This window comes from Rhipicephalus sanguineus, chromosome 4 (assembly GCF_013339695.2).
Source record: "Rhipicephalus sanguineus isolate Rsan-2018 chromosome 4, BIME_Rsan_1.4, whole genome shotgun sequence".
In the NCBI taxonomy this organism is placed as follows: Eukaryota; Metazoa; Arthropoda; class Arachnida; order Ixodida; family Ixodidae; genus Rhipicephalus; species Rhipicephalus sanguineus.
The window spans coordinates 27,233,028-27,257,453 of record NC_051179.1 but is presented as its reverse complement, the minus strand read 5'-3'; the positions used below and the strand labels follow the sequence as shown (position 1 = coordinate 27,257,453).

Sequence of the window (24,426 nt, the reverse complement as noted above, 5' to 3'; positions counted from 1 at the left end):
TGGACGAATGCATCACGACGCATCTTTCCTCTAGCTGTCTCTGCATAGCGAAGGAAGACTAGACGGACGAGCAGCGATCTGCGCGCTTAGATACACAAACAGAGCGGTTAATCACGGGGCAGCTCGCTGCTTCAAGTGCCAAATCACCTCCTATCGAAGCGACGGTATGGGCCTGACTCGTTATGCGGAGAACGGTTGCACAAACAAAGCGAATAAGCATCTATGTGCTACTTACTGTCCATGACACGCGAGTGAGCGTGTGCATGTATATATGGGCGCGTCCAAGGACGCTCGTCCATCGAGAGAGAGCTGGAATGTATACGTTGTGAGACGAAGTACCGCGCAGTACTGTCGAACCTGAATTCCACGAATAAAGAATGTATACATTTGACGCCAAACCACAACGTGCGACGAACGGTATACTATAACTGGCATGTTCAGCATCCGTGAGCATGCAGTATATAATTGCGGAAGATGTGCGACAATGCATCCACAGCGATGTCTCAGTGCATACCTTTCTTTAAAATTTAAAAAGCGATGAGGACAGACATGAATGTGAACGAATTTTCAGGGAGAAAGTATAGATACCGCGAGGTCGGAGTATTGGCGCGTATTTAATGCGCTTATACTCCGTAACTGCGACTATACGCCGCTGATATGAGGTGTCCGTGGCATTTCAAGTAACGGAGTAAGCGAATGCACGAAGTTGAAGTTACGTACAGTGTTGTAAACGTCACGACAGTATTACATGAGGCTACAGCGTGGTGCTTCAGTCAGTTTCACTGTCAATAATTCGGTAAATGCGGGCAGAGCGTATATCTAATAGATCGCGTGGATGGATGTAGAGATGTCCAGAAATAACCAGCGACAGTTACTGCTGATAATCTTACACAGGCAACTATAAAGGAAGTGAAAACCAATCGCGCACAGATTTCGCGGTAGACTGCCAACGTCTATCCCGTATAGGTCTATATATAAACCTCAAGAAACCGAAGCTGTCAATCGCTAGCAATAAGCGCGGGAGTACTCTCAGACCACTAATTCTGTCCTGATGCATGGCCTGCGAGTGCTTAAGAATCAGTTACAAGCAATCATGCAACCTCAGGGGGCATGTTTGAAACCACAACACTATCGTTCGTGAAAATGAAGCCACTATACAAAGGAAAAAGAATGTTCTACTGTTAACAATCTAAATTGTGCTTTTATACTTTGGAGTTAAAAGGTTATCCGGAAAGAATGTTCAAGATAACGCACCATTGCGATAATCGTGTTCGATTAACCTGGCACTCGTCAAGGATACCGCATAACTATTTTCCTTTCTTGTGGTCTTAATATCAGTATTCTAGAGCACGCTTCGATCGACCAGCGTTGCAAATTCATTGTCCTAGGCAAAAGGATAATGATAAGTGAACCAAGGCCACGGTACAGTTCAGAAATCACGTCATCCAAACTGTACTGCACAGAACTGCATACTAAAGCGAGGCCTACACACGCGTCTCTTGAAGGCAGCGCCACACACTCGCTTTTGTCTGCAACGTGCAGGGTGCGACGCCTGGCGCTGGCGCAAGTGACCCAGATTTACGCATGTGCGATTCACGCTCGCATATATGCACGTGGTGGGCCAATGAGAGGGGTATCGACGACAGGACCACAAGCGCAATCTACTCCGCTGCGGCAATAATGAAGATGCGAAGCCGTATCACTCCTTACGGCACACCGTCTGCCGTGAATGTATAGTCGATCGAGCGGGCCACTCGTTTCCTCAAATGGGCCAATGTCGCGCCGTCGGTATATTCATGTAATTTCCCTTCGCCTCTGTCGGTCGCTGAATCACCTTTTTTGGGACGTTAGCACGCGAACGAGGCTGGCGGAGGAGTCCAGCCACAAGGCCGATGCGCTAGCTGTTCAGTCAGATCAACTGTCCCGACCTGCTGGAGTTAGCGAACCGGAGCGGGTCATTTACGTAAGTAGGATAAGCGATGATCCAAGCGATCGTTTCCAATGAGCGCAGCTATCAACGTCAGCGGAGTTCGCGTTCAATTCTGCATTTTTTCCACCCATACTCTCGACAATAACACTCGGTCCCGGACTCACATCGCCGTCATTTCTTAGCAGGCTCTTGCGCATTTATCATCATAGTTATCATAATCATCATCATTAACGTGCAATTAGGTGCACGTTGAAGAACCCCGAGAGGTTGAAATCAACTCGGAGTTCCCCACCCCTTACAAATATATTGGGTAACATTAAGTTCACGGTCTAAAGACAATTGTTACTAGAACCTACCAACAATCAAAAGAGTGTCTACCAACTGTCTTTAGACGTCTGTACCAACAATCAATCAACGCTCTGGCTGCAATTGGCCACCAACATTAAACAGACTCATGTTCATAGGTTGTCTGGTGACCTCGTAGTAACGCCCTATCAACAATGTTCAACAGACACCCTATCACTGTGAGCAAAAAAAAGCCGAGATGGGAGTAAATGGACTCGTCCTCTAGCGCACGCCCCTATGGGGGTTTTATATACTCCGTCCAGGGGAGTAAAAAATTTACCCCCTTTAAGGACGGAGGTTTTGGATGGACTGAGGGGAGTATTTGTTTACATCCATAGGGGAGCTTTTCGCTGTCGCACCATGCGCCAGAGAATCTTTAATTAAATTAGCATCGAAACACGCAAACTTGATCACACGTACACAAACATGCACACAACATTCGCAAAGTAATACAACACTCACACTGACAATTCCGCTCGCCACCCGCTCTTCACAACCAAACTTTGGTCACCGAGTATATATAGGCACCACATCTTGACCTCCAATGTAGCTCAGATGGGACACTTCTTTTCCGTGTAATTAAGCAACAAACGTTCATGGCGTACGTGTAAATTTGCGGTGGGCTTATAGATACCACTGAGGCACACCTATCTTTTACTAAAAATCCGCCTAACATTCAACGACTTTTTTTAATTAGCGAATTTTGCGGGAGCCTTCCTCATATATACGTCAGTAAGAAGGAGGCCTTCAGACGGTCTACATAAAATAGCCTTTATACAAAAGTAAGAAGGAGGTCTTTAGACGGTCTACATAAAATAGTCTTTATAAAAAAGTAAGAAGCAGGCCTTCAGACGGTCTACATAAAATAGTCTTTATACAAAAGTAAGAAGGAGGTCTTTAAACGGTCTACATAAAATAGTCTTTATACAAAAGTAAGAAGCAGGCCTTCAGACGGTCTACATAAAATAGTCTTTATACAAAAGTAAGAAGGAGGTCTTTAGACGGTCTATTGACAAAGGTTACTAGATCGCAAATATTACTAGACGGTCACCAATGTCAATAGATGGTTACTAGGTGGTCTACTCAATGTTACTAGCCATTTTAGGGGCGAAGCTCCTTAAGGCGGCACCCGTTCGTCCCTCGTAGTCGTAGTCGTAGTAGTCGTAGTGCGTAACAAGTGTTACGCTTTGACCTCCAAGGTGGTGCCGGTGGGAGATTTTTCATGTGCGTTGTTGAACAATAAAAAATTCGCAGCGTGCGCGTTAACTAAAAGCCGAATTCTTCTGTCTCTCATTCCCCATTAGCAGCCATTGGCATGTTCCAGTAGGAAACGTTAGTAGAAGTAGAAGTGTAAGTGTTAGCTAAAAGCCGACTTCTTCTGTATCTCATTCCCATTAGCAGCCATTGTTTACCTCCAAGGTAGTGCCTAGTGAGATTTCTCCTGTGCGTGATTAAACAATAAAAATTTTGTTCGAAACGCCGTTGATTGATGAAATAAACCAACGAAAGACGCCAGATGTTTTGTAAAAGCAAAACGAAAGAACGCCAGATGTTTCTAAAGCAAAACGAAAAGACGCCAGCTGCTTAACGAAAGACGCCAGATGTTTTCTAAAGCAATGGTTTTCTAAACAATGAAAATTCACAGCGTACATGTAAAATTAAAGTGAGCTGCAAGTCGTCATAACTCATCGAACCTTTAGTATAAACGCGCCCGATCTCACGTCGGTGATGATGTACTGGGCAGAATTCACGGAAGATTCACGATTTACCGATGAACCTCCGCAGCTTCGCCCACTCATCATCATTCACTCCGTGGATATGCTGTGATTTTTTTTGTAAGGGACTACGGCGTGCGTCATAATTATATCGTGGTTTTGGCACGCGAAACCACAGCAAGTAGTCCCATTCTGTGAACAAGTCTTGATACTCATGAAACGACACTACTGTACACAATACGAGAGAGAATGAAAGAATCCGTGAGGATTTATCGAGTTTTCACTTTCTCATCACAGCCCCGCTGGGGTGGTGTAGTGGTTATGACACTCGACTGCTGACCCGAAGGTCACGGGATCGAATCCCGACAGCGGCGGCTGCATTTTCGATGGAGGCGAAAATGTTTGAGTGCCGTGTACTTAGATTTAGATGCACGTTAAAGAACCCCAGGTGGTCGAAATTCCAGGAACCATCCACTACGGCGTTCCTCATAATCATATCGTGGTTTTGGGACGTTAAACCCCAGATACTATTATTATTATTATTACTTTCTCATCACAGCCTGTACGTCGCAACGTCAGCCGTGCATAATCGCGTGTTCACGAGCCTCACCGGTGAAGAAGGCGTCGAAAATTGTCACAAGTGTCTGTATAACATCGCGCACAAAACACGGTCCCTTCAACGCTGCTCTCTCCTATTTAGCATCGTTTCCTTCGCTTCTTCGCTATCGCTACGCATTGTGTCGAGTTAAACATCTAAACCCAAATTGGCAGGTATCCCATGCTCATAAGCATTTCCGAAAGCTTCAACGTTGCAGAATATAAAAAGAAGATAAAAGAAACGAGCTTGGTCACGCGTGAGCGATCAAGCATAACGGCGTTGCTAGTGAAGCAATAACCCATTCCCAAGTTTCCTCCTCCATCTGTCTCCACCTGCAATCCAGCCTGGTCGCAATAACGAAAAGATGAGAGCTAAGACAATGAAGACCCGCCGTTTCGAGAAAATGCGCTTCACGGACAGTCCACAAAACGACCCGTCAACGGCGGCGCGCGTACGCTCGCATTTCGTCCTAACTGCGCGCGCAACCCGCGCGTTTGCGTTATACAGTACAAACCTGCCCACTGACTCACTCAACCGAAGTGCATTCTCTGTCTGAACCTGACCATTCTCTAGAGAAAACGCTTACGCAAGCGTTAATAGTAGGTGCTTATACGAATGTGCGCAGCACGTGCGCAATCCGACAAACGATGCACTTGCGCATACAGTATCTTTCTCTCTCTCTCTCATTCTGTCTATACCTAATGCGACCGCCATTAAGCGTCGCGCTTCGCTGTCCCTTTTGCGTCGTCTGCTTCGTTCGTTACGTCACATAAAGGGAAGCAGAATAAGCCGTTACGCTGCTATAGCACGCATGACCTTATAGGGACGGTATACACATTTACGCTCTTTTCTCGAATGAGACGCAAGTTAAGTAGCCGCACTTCCTTCTCGGTTATTCCGTTTCGTCTTTTCTTAATCTCCCGTGGCTGAAATAGGCGCAAGATTGCAATCTCGGCGGCGCGCTAGTCGATTAAGAAGGCTCGTTGTTGCCGGCTTTGTGTGAGCCGCCACCACGCCGCCATGTTCCAGCCACACACACACACACACACACACACACACCACACCATGAAGAACTCTTCGAATGGTAAGGGCTAATGTACCAAGCTCTTTCCTGTTGCTGAAAGCGTGATTAGTTGTGGAAGCCGCCGAGAAGACGATTTAAAGACTGCGTGGGGAATAGTGGGTGGCTTGTTTCATTCGGAGCTGGGCCGCTGCGGCAGCGGAGCTCTCGCGAGCGTCACTTTCTCCAACGAAAGCTAAAAGCGGCGAGATTTTAGGTACACCATTCGCCAAGAAGCAAACAGTGGCTGGGCATGAGCATCGTGGGAGAGGGGTCTTGTGCTGCACGCTACCCTGGTGAAGGGGAGGCATGGTGGGGGAAGGGCCAAGAGTGACGTCGAGAATGAATACAATGCAGGAATCGCGTCTGAAACATATTTTGTGGGCGTGGGCATATTTAGACATGTCCGCATCAGACCAACCCTGGTTGAATCCGTGTGCGTCCGAATTAAGACTATACCAAACCGTTTCCTGGTCCCATATTTGCATCTTAATTAAGTAACGGGTCATTTCAATTACAAGAGGGCTGGTTAACTACCAATAAGAACCAAGACCTCAAGTTTGGCGCGAAGAAGACTGAGCGAACGTACATACTGTTTGCATTCTTAGCGAGAAAAACTAGAGAGAAGGTTTTAGTCTTCGTAGACTCTTGTCTATACGAAGATTGCAATCTACAAATTGTACAGTTGCAGTCTACGATTGAACGAATGCGACGTTATACGGAAGCCCCTTTGAAGAGCGGCACTATCTGCAGACACTTTCGTCACCTTCACCACTGAATAATTTACGAGCGGGATCGCCGAACGTTGACGTCGGCTAGATAAATGACGCAGCGTACACTAAGCGCAACTGTACTTACTGATAAGACTTGCATTGACGAGCGAAACCAGTTCGGAGGCGCGATCTTTATCGCGCGATTGTGTATAACGACGTTTTCGGCGACTGTCTATGTATTGTCAGTGTATTCGAGATAAACGCTTGCGCGCACAGCCGGCTATACTACACAGCCAGCACGGAAGTCATTTGAAATTCTTGCCACTCGTTACGCCCTGTACGAACACAGCGCAGTGTATACACGCCCACCGGACAATCTCTTCACGCGGCCTCGCCTTCCTTGTGGCGGGGTCGTCCGAGCACACGCCGACGCTGATTAACACGCGTGTAATGACTGATTATAACTGAACTCATTAGAGGGAGGGGTCAAATCCTTGCGTTCAGTGTTCATATAGACTTATAGACTACGCGTGACATTTACCAAACGATAGACGCATCTATTTGATGGACTGTGATAGAGCTGTGACATGCAGGAAATAGTCCGGCACACTCATTGTGTTATAACAGCGTGTACTACCTAAATGTAAACACAAGGCTGTTATTGCATATCGTCCGATGCGGCCGCCGTGTCCGGGAATCGAACCCGCGACACAGAGTTAGCAAAACAACACCTCACATTGCTAAGTTTCTACGACGGTTTCCTTGCAGGTATAGAGTGATACGACAGACGCGTCAGACTCCTATCACTCGCGCAATTTAAACAGATCGACTGCTACGAATGAAGAAAGTATGCCGCAGTTCAGCTCATTCATCGGTGAGCCGGAAAGATAATCGCTTAATCGGTTACTCAGCCGCACGTTCTATTGCACCTGATTCTCGATACTGTATCGAGTGGATTGACTTTACGGTCATCTTATTCACTGATTATCGTCCCGGCTTCTAACGTTTCATTTACACATATTAGAAAACTCGGGAAAGTAGCTCAGCCTTGAATCTCAAGAACGGCTCGCGATTAAGAAATTACATAAATCTATATCAGTGTCGCAATAATTATTTATGCGTCACACTCTCCCGCCATCACCGGGCACGCCGTATATAAAAAAGGAAGGAATGATAAAAAAAGAGACGCAAAATGCCAACGCGTTTAGTTTTAAATTGCGTGATAAATTTCCCGCATAATACGACCTTACCTCTTAGTCACGCCTCCATCAAGCACATCGGACGCTAAGGATTTGCGAGATTAGCGCGGACTTGATTTAGGATTCGCCCGTGTATCTTTAACCTTCAGTGGATCGCGCCGACCGCATCGCATCACTCACTTCGCAAAAAGGGCTTCGAAAAAAAAAAAGGATCATGGGTAATTTCTATCTTATCGTTACTTTTGTTCTATGATATACGGCCCCCAATCACGCGTTCTCTCTCAAGAAAAATGTTTTATCTCCGCCCGCATGTTGCATGGAAACCCCGTAATTACGTATACCCACCTCTCGTGAGATGAGGTGGTCTAGCAGTTCCTTTCACGTTGGTTGCTTGCCCGCGAGCTGCTGCCATTAAAAATGAATGCGTGTGAACGTAACCTCGATTTTCAGCACGCGTTTTGCGCACATAGCGCCGATATATGTACGTACGACTGAACGGAGAGGCTGGCATATTATAATTCACAAAGCGCTCGAGAGCCTTATAAAAAAAAAAGAAAAAAAAAAGAAAGAAAAACGCACAGTGTCTGACGGCCGCAGCCGCCACGTTCATTTTCACGCAGTCGTGAGTCTGCAGAGCATGCAGAAACGATAGCAATTGACCGTGCCGACTTGCAGGGCTTTACTGGCGATTTTAAAACCGGTGGGAGAGCGTCGTTCAGCACGTTATCGATTATTCCAAGGTCGCTCCTATAAGATCGATAGTTATCGACGCTTTGTTTTGTTGCGTTCGAGAGCGGGCGCGCCGGTGCAGGGTGTCTATGGAACTTTGCAGGGGAGGCTCTTTTGTCTTATAGCTGGTGGAGTTATACATAACGGCGTCGGCATGCGGCATAAATACGTGTGAGAATAACCGCGTGCACTTGGCGCTGAACAAATGACTTGCCGACAGCGTATAGACCTTGCAACTGTGAAACAACAAGAAGCGTACAGGTTGTCGATTATAGTTTAGAGCTGTGTACGACGCCAAATTCATTAACGCTGGAGAGCTGAAGACAGTTGAACCGATAGACACGTTCTGTTTTAAGGAGCGCGGTGATTGTCGGAATACACCACACATCCGGTTCGAGGCAGCCTAAATGGCAGACGTGGCCATTTTTTGGACGGATCAAACCAGGCATAAACCGCAGCATGAACATGCCCTGTTCTTGTGCACCTGCGTGCTTAGTTGGTTGATGCCGTCTCATAATCAGAATTGAAAAGCGTTGAGCGCGGAGAAACACCGCAGAGACCTGAAATTTATTTATATCGTCGTAAAAGTGGGGTTTCCTAAAAAGAACACCATGACGCGGGTTCGATTCCCGGCCGCGTTGACCAGATTTCGATGGGGACGAAGCTCAATGACACCCGTGTAGTTATATTTATAAGTGGACGTTAAAGAACCCCACGTGGTAGGCATTGATGCAGAGCGCTGCACTATGGCATGATTCCCCCGCCGCGGTGGTCTAGTGGATATGGTGCTCGTATGCAGACCCGCGGAGGTGGCGGGATCGAATCCTGGCCGCGGCAGCCGCATTTCGGTGGAGCTGAAATGCTAGAGGTCCGTGTATACTTAGATTTAGGTGGACGTTAAAGAACCCCGAATGGTCAAAATTTCCCGAGACCTCCCCTACGGCGTCTCTCATAATCACATCGGGATTTTGACACGTAAAACCCCTTAGCCAAAGCCACACGGCTGCATCAGACGTAATAAGAAACGCTTCAGCAATACTGCCTTTGAGCAACAGCTCGGTCAAGCGCGAGACTTATGTGTGGAAGGCATCGAACTTAAAAGGCCGGCGATCAAAACGCGCTTGACTGGCTGGCTTACGAAACGGAGTCGTGTCGGCGAAGTTCCGAGGGAAGGGGGCCTGACTTGGGTTTCTAATTGCATTCCTGTTGGCGAACATCCTCAGAAGGGTGGCCGGGTGAGAGCACTGTTTGTGCGCACCCCGTTTCGAAAGAAACGGCGCCTGCGCTAAAGGAAACACGATTCCGAAACGCTGTTATATACCCTCTGCCGCTGTTGCTGCTGCTGCAGTGGCCGTAAATATATATAGAGCCAAGCGGCAGCGGCGCCCATGGCAAGAAACGAGTTTTCGATTAGCGATGACCCGGCAGGTGAGGTTGCGAAAGACATACACAAGAAAAGTCGGGAAACAGAAATGAAATCGCTGTCAGAAGAGAACGGTACGCGGTTGAAGCCGTGGATAGGAATGGACCAGGCGAGTCTGTCTCTTGACATGAGGAGGAGGAGGAGGAAAGAATTTTGATGGAAAGACAATGTGGGTTGAGGGAGAGGGTAAAAGCGTTGTTTGGGGGGGAGGGGGGAGGGGGGGGGGGCGTTGATACGAGAGCTAGCTGTGCGTGAATTGAAGGGACACTAAGGAGAAAAAACGAAAAAAGATTTTTCTTGCACTTGTAAGTTACTCTTTCACCCCACCAAAGTCACCACGCTTCCCGAAAAGACGCTTGGTAAGCGAGAACAGGAAAAAAAAAAAAAGCGAGTTGAAATTCCCGGACCAATCACCGTGACGTCATAGATTTTGACGGCGTCCACTTGGGCCTACGTAGTTTACAATCGGTAAAAATTAAGTACATTGTCCTCTAAAGGGCCCAGGGAGTTGACGTACCAAGTTTCAGGGAATTTCGTGGAGCCGATGTCGCCAAAATGCGAAAAAAAAAAGCACTTTGACGTCCGTGACGTCAAGTACGGAGATTTCGGCGCGAAATTTGAAGATGAAACTTTGACCTTGGTTTCTTCCTCTATTAGTAAACCTACGATGGTGAAATTAACGGTAATACAGTTATCAGAGTATAATTTATCAGTCTAAACTGATTCACTGCTGCACTTTAGTGTCCCTTTGAGAGAAGAACGAAGCTCGTTTCTGACGCTCGCATTTATGACAGGTGCAGAAAAACAGGTGTGGTTCTTGCGTTGGTCGGTCAGTCGGCTCCACCGTTTATGTATAGCGGCTACGCATAACTTCATTTTCTTTTTCTTTTTTTTTCATTTTCCGGTCACATAGAAGGCCGAGGAGATAATCGCATCTCTGGTGTCCGAGTTTGGGAGCGTGACGAACACGCCCAAACGCTTCGTTTTTGTGATTGAGTGGCGTGTAGTCTCTATAGAAATATACGCAGAACTGTATTTCTATATTTCATTTCTATATAAAACTATCGAAGAATGGGGAGGCCCAGTGCACAGAGGGAACCAAGGAGTGCTTAATTGCCAAGGATGGGCCACGAACATCCATTTTGTGAGTTCGCTCGTTCATTGTTCATATCCGTAATGAAGAGCAAAAAAAAAAAAAGAAAAAGAAAAAGGATGAGCGAAAAGAATTGACAACGCGCCGCCCGCGTTGTTCCAACCCACAGCATCCGTGCGTGTTTTTTGTTGTTGTTGTTTTTGTTCTGCAGTTTGTCAGCTGAGCTGTATACTTTGTAAAGTGGGTGGTTGCCCCATCTTTCACTTCTTGAGGTCTACAGCTGCGTACGTCTGTACGTAATTATGTGTCTGAGAAAATTAGACAGCGCCATCCCTATCCCAACTGTGGCGTCACTATAGGGCACGACTTCTATTATGACGTGACAAAGAGCACGCAAACGCGATCAGTTGGTCAATAACGTGGCTTTCTTGCATGAGTCCCGGTAGAACGTTTCTTTGGGACCAACTTGAAAACACATTTCGCCCAAGTCATGGTTCCGTCGATGAATCGGATATTTCTTGCACGCTTGCCCTTGTAAACGGTCGTTGTGGTGTACATGAGCATTATGCAAACGAGATATTACCTTGAATAATGTTCAGGTTAGCTACAATAATGTCGAGGGTAGTAGACTAAGTGTACATTATCGAAGTTTCGTGCGTGAAAGGGCCTGAAACTGGCGTGTATCGGACGCCTAATTCACAAATTTTTACATCTGTATAGCAGCTGTCTGTGGTCGACCGGATGGCCATACTAACAGCATGTAAGATGGGACGCTTAATCCCAATTTTTTTTTTCATATAACTATACTCTACAAACATTTTCGCACGAATTATTTCATGTAGCTTCATCACTACTGGGCCGCACTCATCTTCAGTTCCTCACACTGACACTGACGAGAACCGTAACCAGTGGCATAATCCTACGGAGTCAACTAGTTATGAACTGTTCTCATTTGTATTGTAGATTTAACTGTTAATTAGCTTATACGCCGGCACCATACAGCTTTGACAACGGCGCATTACGTTAACGTAACAAATTCTACTAATTGTACTTTAGCTACCGAAATACGGCATAGCCAAGATGTATACCACGCCTACCTACGAATCCAAGATTCTTACGCACAACACGTTGTTATCGAAGTATGGTATAGATAGGTGACTTACCAATGTGGCGAGTGCCAACACCAGGACAAGGCCCGTCATGGCTGCTCGGGGCACTGCAAGAGCAAAAGACGAGCACGTTTTACCATCAGAGGCATGTCACATAGTTTCCGATTTCATCTCACGCTCATGTGATGACTCGTGATCGTGCAGCAAGCCCCGACTGCAAATTTTCGGCAAGCCGGCACGCAAACAGGACTAAAGGTAGCCACACGTTAAATACAGTCATAGTAACAATAATAGTTTAAACCTCGTTAAACACACATATAGAATGCAAAGATATAGTTGCACAAAGTTAAACGGAAAAGCAACAGCTTCGTTAACTTGAATAGGACATCAGGACGGTGATGTAAAAACAAGGTGAAACTTTTTGTGGACACACATTTAGGCGTATTTAGGTGTGAAAAGGTGAAACATTACACACATTACACGCATTTAGTTGTCAGAAGGTGAAAACCGCTTGCTCCTTTAAGCTTCGAAGAGCCGTACTAATGACCTAAAGGCGAAAATAAACGACCAAACAGTCTGTAGAAACATATCAAGCAAGCAACTTATACCAAGGAAAGCAGAGGAGGCACGTGCAAACCGCACTGTCAGGGGCACTGTTTATTGAAAGAGGTAATTTAAAATTGCATAATATTAAATTGCCTGTTTACATAATCAGTGTGTGTATGACAGTGCGGTCATAGAAAATAGAAAGGGGTGGAGAATTAGAACGCTACAGCGTACCGAAATTACGTGTTGAGAAACGTAGGTTTAGGGTACAAAGTATCGAAAGTAGATATGAAAATGGTGTGAACAGGTTGAGTAGAAAGAACAAAACTGAGAGTGAGTTAAATAGTAGACAGATATGCCTGAGAACCTTAAGTTTTAAGGAATAAAAGCAAGCTAGTCTCATGGGTTGCTCAAGCAGTAGCATACACCTTCCAAAATTGGCACATAATCATCTTTAGCTTGTTGCGCAGATGCGACTTCATTTTTGATTCTCCTATCTGAAGAGGACACCACAACCGAGCCTTGCGGGTGAATTTGTTCCACTGAACTAACAATCGACACTGACCTAACCAACAATCAATCTCACTCACTTAGCTACGGTGCGCCCGCGCATGCACGAACCATTGCTACAGGAAGAGAAGGCCGCAGAAATAAATCACGTCTACCTTTTCCCGAAGTACAACGCGCGCGCCGTATGCATAATTAGCCCGTAATTAGCGTTATAACGAACAAAATAAAGAAGAGGCTTTCTCTGGACGGTGCGAGTTCGCGTCCTTCCCGCGTGCCAAGGCCGCCGTTAACGTGTAGTACACGTATGCAACACATGCATGCACACGCGTGTAGTGCCGCCCTCCAGCGGCCGAACAGACGCACGACTTCTGTTGGCGTGCGTCTGTCGTATACGAACAGACGTGCGCACTACGTCGTCTGCTACAAACAAACCCCATCATACCTGTCTTCCTTCCTTCCTTCCCTACTCGAAGCGTGTACAACTCGGAAGTCACGGTGCTTGCTTATACTTCCAGGTACCCGCATGTTGTGCGGAGTGCGCGCGCGATTTACCGCTTTCGGGACGCTCATTCGCCGCCCCCATGAAGAGTATAGAAGTCGGCCGCGACCTTCACGAATACGCGAGTATGCCAGTTCCTGCGTATTTACGAATAAGGTGCGTACACAGGCAAAGCTGTACTCCCCCCCTCCGCCCCCTCCACCCCTTTGGACATGTGTGGTATACAAAACATGTGCGCGAATTGAACTATCGTGTTCACTCGCGTACTATACCAGCACTGTGTTATGTTGGCTAACCTGTTTAGTGTTGGATTTTGTTGGCGAACTGTTAGCTATATGTTCTTATAACAGCAACATTATATTTCAATTTAATTGTTGAATTGTCTACATTTGTTTTTGTAAGTGTTTGACATCATTGGCTCGAGTGTGCTTGCGCGGCAGTTTTTATAACGGGTTGAATAGCGGGAGATTGTAATTCACATCGTGGAACACTGGAGGTCATTCGCTACGTTGAATACGTATACGGGTTCCTGTGAACGCAAGAAAAGCAGCGCGATGGCTTGAACAATGCAAGTGAGAGAAGTCTGCCGGCCAAACACGGAAAAGTGGCGTGTCCCTTCGATGTACTACATAAGCACTGCCGCTCGTATACATTGTAGTTACGTGGGCACGCTGTTTAGGTTAGGTTAAGGTATAGACCCTGTCGGTCAACTGCGCACAGCACGTGTCACAGATACACGCGTGTGCGCATGCGCCGACAAGTATACATGGATTCCCATTCTCGAAGGAGGTCTCGGTCACAACGCGCACGACAGACGCGTACAAACACCCTGCGTACAGTATATACACACATTCGTGCGACTCGTGAGTTTTGCTGACTCGTACACGCTGCTTAGGTTAGGTTATGCACATCCGCGCGGGGTGGGTATCTGCGCTGCGTACGAGGCGTATCGCGTATGTTTGCCCAGGCGCCTGTATGCCGTATGAGCGTCTACGTAGCACTTCCCTATTTCGCCGAAGGGGGTCTCGGTCACAAAGCGCACGAGAGACGCGCACACCCTGTGTATGCATTCACACGAGACCCGTGCCTTTGCTGACCGAGACCTCCTTTGAGAAAAAGAAGGCCTGAATTAGCCTTCTCCGAGGGTCGACTGATTGGGAAGCGAATTGGTCGACGTGAGGTGTCCGGCGTTGGCACGCCCTCAGCGTTGTTTCCCACTGCGCTTGTATGCTAATGAGAGACGAGTCCGATCGAGCCGATCGATTGTTGCGCTTTGATGCACGCGAGGTACCGCGTGTGAAGCTATACGTCGTTAATTAATATTAATACAATCGGTGGAAGCTGTAGCTGGCGTTGGGAATGCACAGGCAGGTGAAGTAGCTATGTGTGTTTGCAAAGCCCCATCACGACTTCAACGAGGTTCGTGGCTGTAGAACCTTTATTCAATTTGCTTAGGAGTAAGCGGTTGTTTGTTTAGGATCACGTCTTGCAGAAGCGTGCGCGTGTGTAATTCGTACGCGGGCGGGTAGCACGCGTTTCGGCTATTGCATTGCTGGTTCTTATATTCGCGCCATTGAAGTACGTACGAAGAGATGTGGTGGAAAAAGTAACATAAACAAAGACGCGGGGTCAGTTGTGACACATTCATTCATTCATTCATTCATTCATATAAAAAGTAAAGCGTGGAAATTCGCTATCTGATGTATGTGTCTACTACTTTCTGGTAGTAGTAGTAGTAGTAGTAGTAGTAGTAGTAGTAGTAGTAGTAGTAGTAGTAGTAGTAGTAGTAGTAGTAGTAGTAGTAGTAGTAGTAGCAGCAGCAGCAGCAGTTCCACTACCACAGCCACTGGATAGCAGCCGTGATACTACTACTACTACTACTACTACTACTACTACTACTACTACTACTACTACTACTACTACTACTACTACTACTACTACTACTACTACTACTACTACTACTGCTGCTGCTGCTGCTGCTGCTGCTACTACTACTACTGCTACTACTACTACTACTACTACTACTACTACTACTACTACTACTACTACTACTACTACTATATAAATCAGAAACTAAGCAGCACTCAGAGGTAAACGTACAGTACGTGATTCACTGCGTAACACAGTTGCTACGGGTAGAAGGAGTAGTTGCACTGCGTGGTGTCATGCGTAAGATGAGTTCACGTTCAAGCGCTCAAACCACAGTCACTGCGTGTGTATACGTGCGTGAATCGGGGGGCGGAGCCCTACTGTTCTGTTTCGAAAGCGTCACGCATTTCATTCATATACTCGTTATAAATGAGCCCCTCTCACTGTGTATATACTATAGTATGCGGAAGCGGCAGCTGCTGTATACCAAGCGGCACGGCTTTCCCCCGAGCACAGGACCCTACTACTACTACTACTACTACTACTACTACTACTACTACTACTTTCTGGTAGTAGTAGTAGTAGTAGTAGTAGTAGTAGTAGTAGTAGTAGTAGTAGTAGTAGTAGTAGTAGTAGTAGTAGCAGCAGCAGCAGCAGTTCCACTACCACAGCCACTGGATAGCAGCCGTGATACTACTACTACTACTACTACTACTACTACTACTACTACTACTACTACTACTACTACTACTGCTGCTGCTGCTGCTGCTGCTGCTGCTGCTGCTACTACTACTACTACTACTACTACTACTACTACTACTACTACTACTACTACTACTACTACTACTACTATATAAATCAGAAACTAAGCAGCACTCAGAGGTAAACGTACAGTACGTGATTCACTGCGTAACACAGTTGCTACGGGTAGAAGGAGTAGTTGCACTGCGTGGTGTCATGCGTAAGATGAGTTCACGTTCAAGCGCTCAAACCACAGTCACTGCGTGTGTATACGTGCGTGAATCGGGGGGCGGAGCCCTACTGTTCTGTTTCGAAAGCGTCACGCATTTCATTCATATACTCGTTATAAATGAGCCCCTCTCACTGTGTATATACTATAGTATGCGGAAGCGGCAGCTGCTGTATACCAAGCGGCACGGCTTTCCCCCGAGCACAGGACCCCCCCCCCCCCCCCCCTACACATCCCAGTGGGGGAGCGCGTAGACAGGTGAGTCGTGAAGGTGCAGCGGCGCGTGCCGCTCGTGTCGGCGCCGTCCTTCCCGACTCGACGCGTGACGGCATTCTTCCACGACCACGACGCACGGCAAACCTCACGCTCTTATACTTTCTATATGCACATACAGGCGAACCCACACAAACCATTCTCTGGCCCAAACAAGCTTTCCCTACATGCCGGCTGAATATCTGGTGTGCAAACAAAACTCTACTATACGCGATAGTAATACCGCAGGAAACAATGGTCCTACGAGGAATAACTACGCGCGTTTCGGTAAGCGGGTTGGGGCTGAACCGAGTACGGGCTGCATGCCAACGATCACAAGACTGTAAAGGTAGACAGTCGTGCATGTTTTGATGGCGGTGGTGGTGGCGTTGCAGCAGGCGGGGTTAGCATACATAGCCGGCAATTGTGCCTGCCTGAGCCTCTCATGTGTTGATGGTATAGGGTGTGTCACCAGGTTCTGTATAATAATAATTGTTGCCAGTTTACGTCCCAGAACCACGACATGATTATGAGGGACGCTGTAGTGGAGGGCTCCGGAAATTTCGACCACTAGACTTTCTTTAACGTGCACCTAAATCTAAGTGCACGGGCCTCTATAGCATCTTCGATATGCGGTCGCCGAGGCCGAGATTCGAACCCGCGACCCTTCTGGTCAGCAGTCAAGCACCATAACCACTGGTCCACCACGGAGGGGTCGTCACCAGGTTTTGAGCAGTCCTGTGTCTCGCAAGAACGCAAGCAGCAGTCGCGGTACTTTCCTCCTGATTGCCGCGGCCCCCCAGGAAAAACGACGTCTTCAAATGTCTGATGCCTGAGGCCATCCTTTTGCACGCTGCGGGCCATGGCTTCTCTTTCCGTGTCGAACTGTGGGCACAGCCAAATGGCATGTTCGATGTCGCCGATATCACCGCAGACGCCACAGAGCGGGGAAGCGCTCTGTGGTGGTCCGTGGAGCAAGCTTGCTTGTTTGTTTATGCTGTTAATAATGTATGTTCTGTTGTAAGAATTAGATTACTGTGTTTGTATAAAGCATTGATCAATTCTGATTCTGGCTGTACGTGCGCTGTTTACAACATATGTCATTGTGTGCTGTAGCCTCAAAGCTATTTTTTATGAAATAAACTTTTCTTCTCCCACATACAGCAGTCAACTCAATAAATCATTAATCAACTACCATATCAGAAATACGCGCCACATGTATGTGGGCTACCCTCCATTAAACATTGAGTTACACTATGAATGAATTGACGCGGTGTTCTGATGCAATAAGTTTATCACATGAGACAAAAGCTATGACCAACATATAGAAAGAAAGAAAAAAGAAAAATGCTGCACATATCGCGTAGGCTTAGAGAGAGACAGATTTTAAAATAAACGGCTACAGCGAATCTCCCTTACAAGTCGCACGTTCTTATCCGACGGGTACTAATCGAAACAAGAACACGTGTCGCATAATCTCAGCCTTCCCTTAGCTTCGACAGCACTAAAGAAATGGCGTAATTACGTCTCACGTGACGTCACAATGAAAAACGTCACCAGATGCCCCCTATGCGCAGGCCAATAGTTAGAAATGGTTTGGCCCGCACATCCTGTAGCGAAGTCAGTCGGTCACACAGAACCGGTTCATTGGTGGTGGTGGTTGGGGGGAGTCCGCGTCTGGTTCTCAATCGAAACAGCGAAGACAGCGCAGTCAGCCGGCGTGTCGATGGCTGCTCGCCAAGAGGGATGCCCGGCCGATGAGAAGTTGAACGCGAATGCGTGCCAAAGCACATCCATTAAAGGATTCGCGCCCCTTTCACATCCCCCCGCTGAGTGCTTCCTTCGGTGGTGGTAGTCTTTTTCTGTTCCTTTTTTCTTTTATTATTCCCGAGACGATCTTTAATCGAGTGCAATGGGTCGAGGCGTTACTCGGTGACGCACCCTCTGCAGCTGCTACTCCGCAACGCAGTGCTCGACCTGCTGTAGTCTGAAGCTGCAAAACTACATTCCAAGCAGTCTTGGGCGGCTTGAAATAGTTTAGAAGTTATATTTCTAGCCTTAATTAACGCTTATTTTATAGGGTCCTTGCTGTTCTATTAATCGCACACATGTGGGAATGTGTAAGCTGCATTAGAACCAGGCAATCCCAATACGCAGTTAAGAAGTCTCAACTGCTCATTTGCCCCTAAAAAACGTATGGACACTGCCCGAACGAGCAACACGCTAAGTCAAACAATATAAGTAAGAAAAGACAAACAAACCAAGCCATGAGAACTGACTAATACGCACACGCTTTAATGTGCATGTGAAACCTGAATTCGATGTCTTCAAGTGGTTGCCGTATCAAACACAAAATTCTCGCAGAGTTAACAAAACTTACTCATAAAATGAAATTACTTATTTTACTATCTATAAGAAGATCCGGTAATGGTGTCAAAGTACATATCTGTTTAGCCGGACACGACTAAGGTCCAGATGTTTTCGATTGCAGCACATGCCTGGGCACTTTTCGATCAGGGCTGGCATTCATAGGAATCATCTTATTCTTATCCTGATTCTGGACATATATATCATAGGTGAAGGCGACCGCCACATGGCAAACGCGCAGACAACTAACAGCTTTGTTAATTCGCAGGCCAAAAAGACTATCCTAGAACGGCAAAGGATTTTAGTAATGTATATATAGTGGCGGAAGCTAGATTCATCTACAGAGTCTCTGACGACTCATACTTTATCGTGGGCGTTAAGACAACGTGCTGCCATTGTGACGCTGTAATTTGTCGCGTCGCGCAACGCCTCGGTAGCTCTTAATTGGAGGCAATCACCCCCCCCCCCCTCCCTTCAACTTCATTGCTCTCCGGAAAGTTTTCTTTTCTTCTTCGTATAAAACGTCATCATCGGCGATCTGATTAAAGCGAGCCGAGGCGACGTCCCACACTAATTGGTCGCGCCTCCCAGCAAGCAGATGACGAGGTGGGAGGCGCAGCGGAAAAAGAAAAAGAGAGAAAGATATAAAGAAAGAAATATATTAGAAAAACGAAGTCGAGTTACACAAAACAAACGTGCATAAAGAAAAGAAGAAGAGAAAAGCTATGATAAAAAGAAAGGGAGGAAGCGAGGTGCGCCCAGCTGTTGTGGTTTTAACGTGCGTGCGTGTGTGACGTGGGCGCAAGGACGTACACGGCGTCGGCAGCGCGTAGGGGGACGGCCAAGGTCGGCTTCCGCCGCTGGACACGCCGATCGAGCGGCCGACTACGGCAAGGCCGACTCCGGGGCGCCGGCCAAGGGCGCCGGCTCCCTGCTTGCGAGGGGTAGACCCCCTTCCCCCTCTCTTTCTCTCTCTCTCTCTCTCTATAATGGGACCAGCGAACATGACCGTAACGAGATCGGTGTGAAGAAATGATTAACGTCGACAGCTGTTAGCAGTTTTGTAACACACTTCGATAAATAAATATTTGCAACATCTGCAAGAGGTATAACGGCATCACACTGGTCTTCATAATATGAGAAATAGCTGAGCTAGTTGGCAGGGCTTCGTGATAAAAGACGGTAGGGGTGCAAACACGGACATAGGAGAGAAGTGTTGTCCACACCTGTCCACACCGACACTCCAAGTTCAAGGATTTTCATCCCTTCAAGCCTCTATTTTACCCTGAACTTGTTTGGATTCCCTATCGCTTGACCTTCGAGTGACATTTCATGTTATTTTCCGTCTGTTCGTTTCCTGTTTCCCTGTTTTATTAGAGAGTTCTGCTGTGCTCTATAGTTTCGCAATGATGCGCGAGATCGCGCTCTCTTCCTCCTAGCCCCTATGCAAACACATGTACTCGCTCCCTCCCACCCTCTGTCTATTCGTCCCTTTAGCTTCGCCGTATACAACGCGTACACACGTGAACAGAACAATCGTCCATGAGGAGGAGAAGAGGGAAGGAGGAGGTTACATGTGCGCGTGTGTTGTGTGTCCCGCGCTGCGCGGCCTGGGCTGACCCGAAAAATCGTTTCCTACGACGCGGCGAAACACCGGTGGCTCCGGAACGAGCAACAGCAGCGGGGAATAAATAAAAATAAAGAGAAGAAAGAAACGCGAGAACGAGGGAGAAACGAGCTTGTGCTGCGATGGTACATAGATGCAGAGGCGCGCGGAGGCAATCCATTTCTCCCGTACGTCATGCTGGTCTGATTGCGGGTGACGTGCTGTTGCCGTCGCCTTGCAAACACGTTCTCTGCGATACACTGTGTGTTGCGGGTGCAGCCCGAGTGCGTATAGACGTTGTCTTGCACGCGCTGTGCGACGCCGTGCAAGACGAAGGCCCTGTACACAGGACAGGCGTAACAGTCGACTCGGTGTTTGCTGTTTTTACAACCGGCGGTATCACTAAACGTTGCGTTGTCTTAGCAGCTGTGTTGGGAAAGAGACACTAAGGAAAGACCGAAACACGTAACAAGTCACTTTAGTTGCAGTTTGATAGCGCCGCCATATTGAAAAGGAAGGAATACCGATAGATGAGCTGGAGTTCGTGATGCAAGTTCGAAAACGAGAAGCTATACGCGGGCTGACGAAATGAGAAGTGGACGGAATGATCCGGACACCATTGCAGGATCTGCTTGTGTCATGTAGCACTCCTGTAGGTTTCAGCGTAGGCTTAAGGGATGACTCTACCACTCCCGAGTTGCGTGCGACGTATGAGGGGTGCTCTGATTTGTCGCGGTTAGAGATCAACCCATGCGCTGGAAATATATTACCGAAAAGACGAGATCACGCTTTTCGACAGTGCATTGCCTATGAATATATATATATTCAAAGCACTGCGTGTTAAGCAAAGGGGAAGCAGAAAACCAACGTACAGAAGTCAACACACTCGTATAGAATGCTGGAACGGCACGCTCCGGCACGTTCCAGCATTCTGCAACGCCGTGTATACCAAGGACAAGTAGTTTCAGATAACCCAAACTTGAGCATTCATGCTTAGCGGCCAAGCATGCTATAATTTGGGCTCTTTCAAACCAGGTGCAATCGGCAAACGTCGTCAGTGCAGTCCGGAGCGCGCCCTTCCAGTGTTCTAGATAAGTGTGTTCACCTCTGTACTTACCCCGTTTTATGTTATGATGACTAAGCCGCGACGGGGCATCGTGAGACCAAAACCAAGGCACTCCCGTGTCTTGGATTCTGTCTCTGACGTCCATGCAGTGATCGCATGTAAAGCTGGTTCCAGACAGAGTTGTAAGCGACACCGCGCTGGGATTATAAGATCACCGTAAGCGATTGACAATGGAGCCGCCCAGACTCGAAGCCTGCCCGACCTTTCGCCGGGATCTCGTAGTGTCATTGTTCAGTGACTCGTATACTGCAGCGGACCGCCATTGCAGCCTCTGCGAGGCAATTCGAAACGCGCCTTGTCTCTCGACCAGACACGACAACGAATCGAAACGATACAGCGTGTTTTGTAGCACCATGTAATTCCATGCTGTACCAGCAAAGGCGTTCACGTATAGTTTCCATCCAGTCAAGAAATGATCCTTACTTTTGCGCCCTTTCAGTCTGAGTCATTCGAGGTACGGCACTGCACGACGAAATAGAAAGAAACGACCGGATTTGCATGTTTATGAGGCGACAATAGACCAGCGATTTAGAAGTAGTTCGCATAGAAGATTCACGTACGAGACACGACTCACTTAAACGCGTTCTCTCTTCAATAACGCACTATATAGTCGACAGCAGTTTGGCCGCTGCGTTGCTGCACACAACTACTCAGAGTGGGGAGGTATTGGCAAGAGGGAGAGCTGGAATAAACGTGGGAGCAGTTGCAGCGAAAGGATTTTCGACGTAAAGTTATGCGCGCGCCGCACAGAGGCGTGGGTTGTAGTGGCGCGACCCTGGCTGCTTCTGTTGCTCGGGTGTAGTGCCTTTTGACGAAGCGATTAGCCTCGTTCGAATGACACCGAGAAGTGGACAAGGCGCCCCCCTGGTGCCATGTATCCAGGTCGACCCGCAGCAGCTCTGTCGCGAAGAAAAAAACGGTTGGCAGTGCATGAAGACGAATGTTCCGGACCCCGGTGGGTGGTCGCCGTGGGTGCGGCGGTGCACGGTTCAGGTTCGGGGACGTGTTCGAGACTAAAAGGAGGGAATGGGAAACCACGTCTTTCTCTCTCTCGTGGCTTCTTTTTTTTTCTGTTCTGAGAATACAGAGCGGTCACCGAGACAAGGTAACTCTTTATAATCCATCTGAATTCCAATTTCCGAGAAACGCAAATAATGTGAACTGTGGAATCGGTGGGAAATTTAAAATGATAATTACCTTCCTGCGACTCCACGTCACTCTTGGCTAAAGCGCAAGGAGTGACGTCATTTAAAGAAAGAGATATACATAAAGGAAAGGCAGAGAGGTTAACCAGACGAAGTCTCCGGTTCGCTACCCTGTACTTGGGAAGGTGTGCGAAAGAATTGGTTCTTATGAAGGGAATATAGAAACAAGATCGACCCTACTGAGGGATAAGGTACATCGAAATTAGACGAACGAACGAATGAATGAAGAGCGTAGGAATGGCACTGCACTCACAGAATCTACAGCACCTGTCTCCTCGTGCTCTTGGAGTCGACTTAATAGGACAGCGGTTGCCTAAAAGACCTGGACAAGAAGGTAAGATCCTTAGTCATAAAACGTGGAACGCCGCGATGATACTGAGATAGTTCTGAACAGCACGAATGTCTTCTTTGCCCCACTACTCCCTCAAAAGCTCGCGTGCCTCCAAGAAACATGGATACCAAGCCTCGGTGTCCTCTGCACCTGCAGAAAGCCATTCGAATTGCGCCCACTGCGCATCTTGTTTCACCCCTACTGCCCATTATATATTTCCTGTTTAATGCTATGGCGTCACGGTATACCGAACTAACTGCGCGCTGAATGGAGTCATTTTAAAGAAGGTTATGAGGCACGACGGATGTTCCGCACCATAAGCCTCAACGACGTGTCTACTCCATACGCAGGGTTTGTACAACGTAATTGACACGGCAATACTCACTCTACCACAAAAATGGGCTGGGTGCACGCGAAAGTTCACACAACCCCGTAGCAGCGCCTCTGTCGGTTACGGTGTGAAATTTTGCAACAATGATAATTTCGCTTCACATTCTCACTGATGCTACTCTCTCATCCTCGCTCCCGTGACGCGCTTGCATGTTTACGTGTCTTAAGACTCGCGCAAGACGAGCATTGCATACTTTTTAAGTGTGCGCCAGAGACCTCTAATGAGACTTCCCCCCGCAATGCCTTCTGACTTACTTTATGTTGTATGCAGGGCTCGAAATGTTACCGCGCTTCGAGTTGTTTCATTCATTCGACATCGTGCTCCCATTTGCCGGTCTTATTCTCCTTGTCAGGTAAGATATGGCAGAGCAAGTGCTTCGCAAAGACAATAATCACCGCGTACAAACTGCAATAAGGCATTAGAAGCATCGAAAACGAAATAGTGGGAACATATAAGAGGCCGAACAGTTCGGTCTAGTGTCGAAGGCTCAAAGCCGAACCTCCAGTCATAAAATAATCATCGCGCGAGACGGTACAGTGCGTAATTTACGCATATTACCAGCTGCATTATGGTGTCACTTCTGCGTTTCAATGCCGCACTGAAATACAATAAAATTCGAAGCATATCGTTCCTAATCCTCTGAAATGCAGTGCTCCCCCCCCCTCCCCTCACCTTTCCCTGCGCGGTGTATACGATAAAAGAAACACGACCTGAATTCTCTGTTATAAACGCATAGCAGTCGAATAATTTTGATTATATCGACGAAATTTCACGTAGTCTCTTCTATTTTCTTTTTTTTTCTCTCATTTGATCGATATCTTTCTTTTACAGCGGAGGTCG

The 24,426-nt window shown here is 47.4% G+C and overlaps 1 protein-coding gene across 1 annotated transcript in view; it reads right to left on the bottom strand.

The window, feature by feature from the left end:
* The window catches only part of LOC119389671 (uncharacterized), a 324,685-nt gene that overhangs the window by 183,808 nt on the left and 116,451 nt on the right, over positions 1–24,426 (bottom strand). The window contains 1 exon segment of the mRNA XM_037657032.2: positions 11,969–12,021. Coding sequence (XP_037512960.2) covers positions 11,969–12,007 — 39 coding nt within the window. The 5' untranslated portion in view covers positions 12,008–12,021.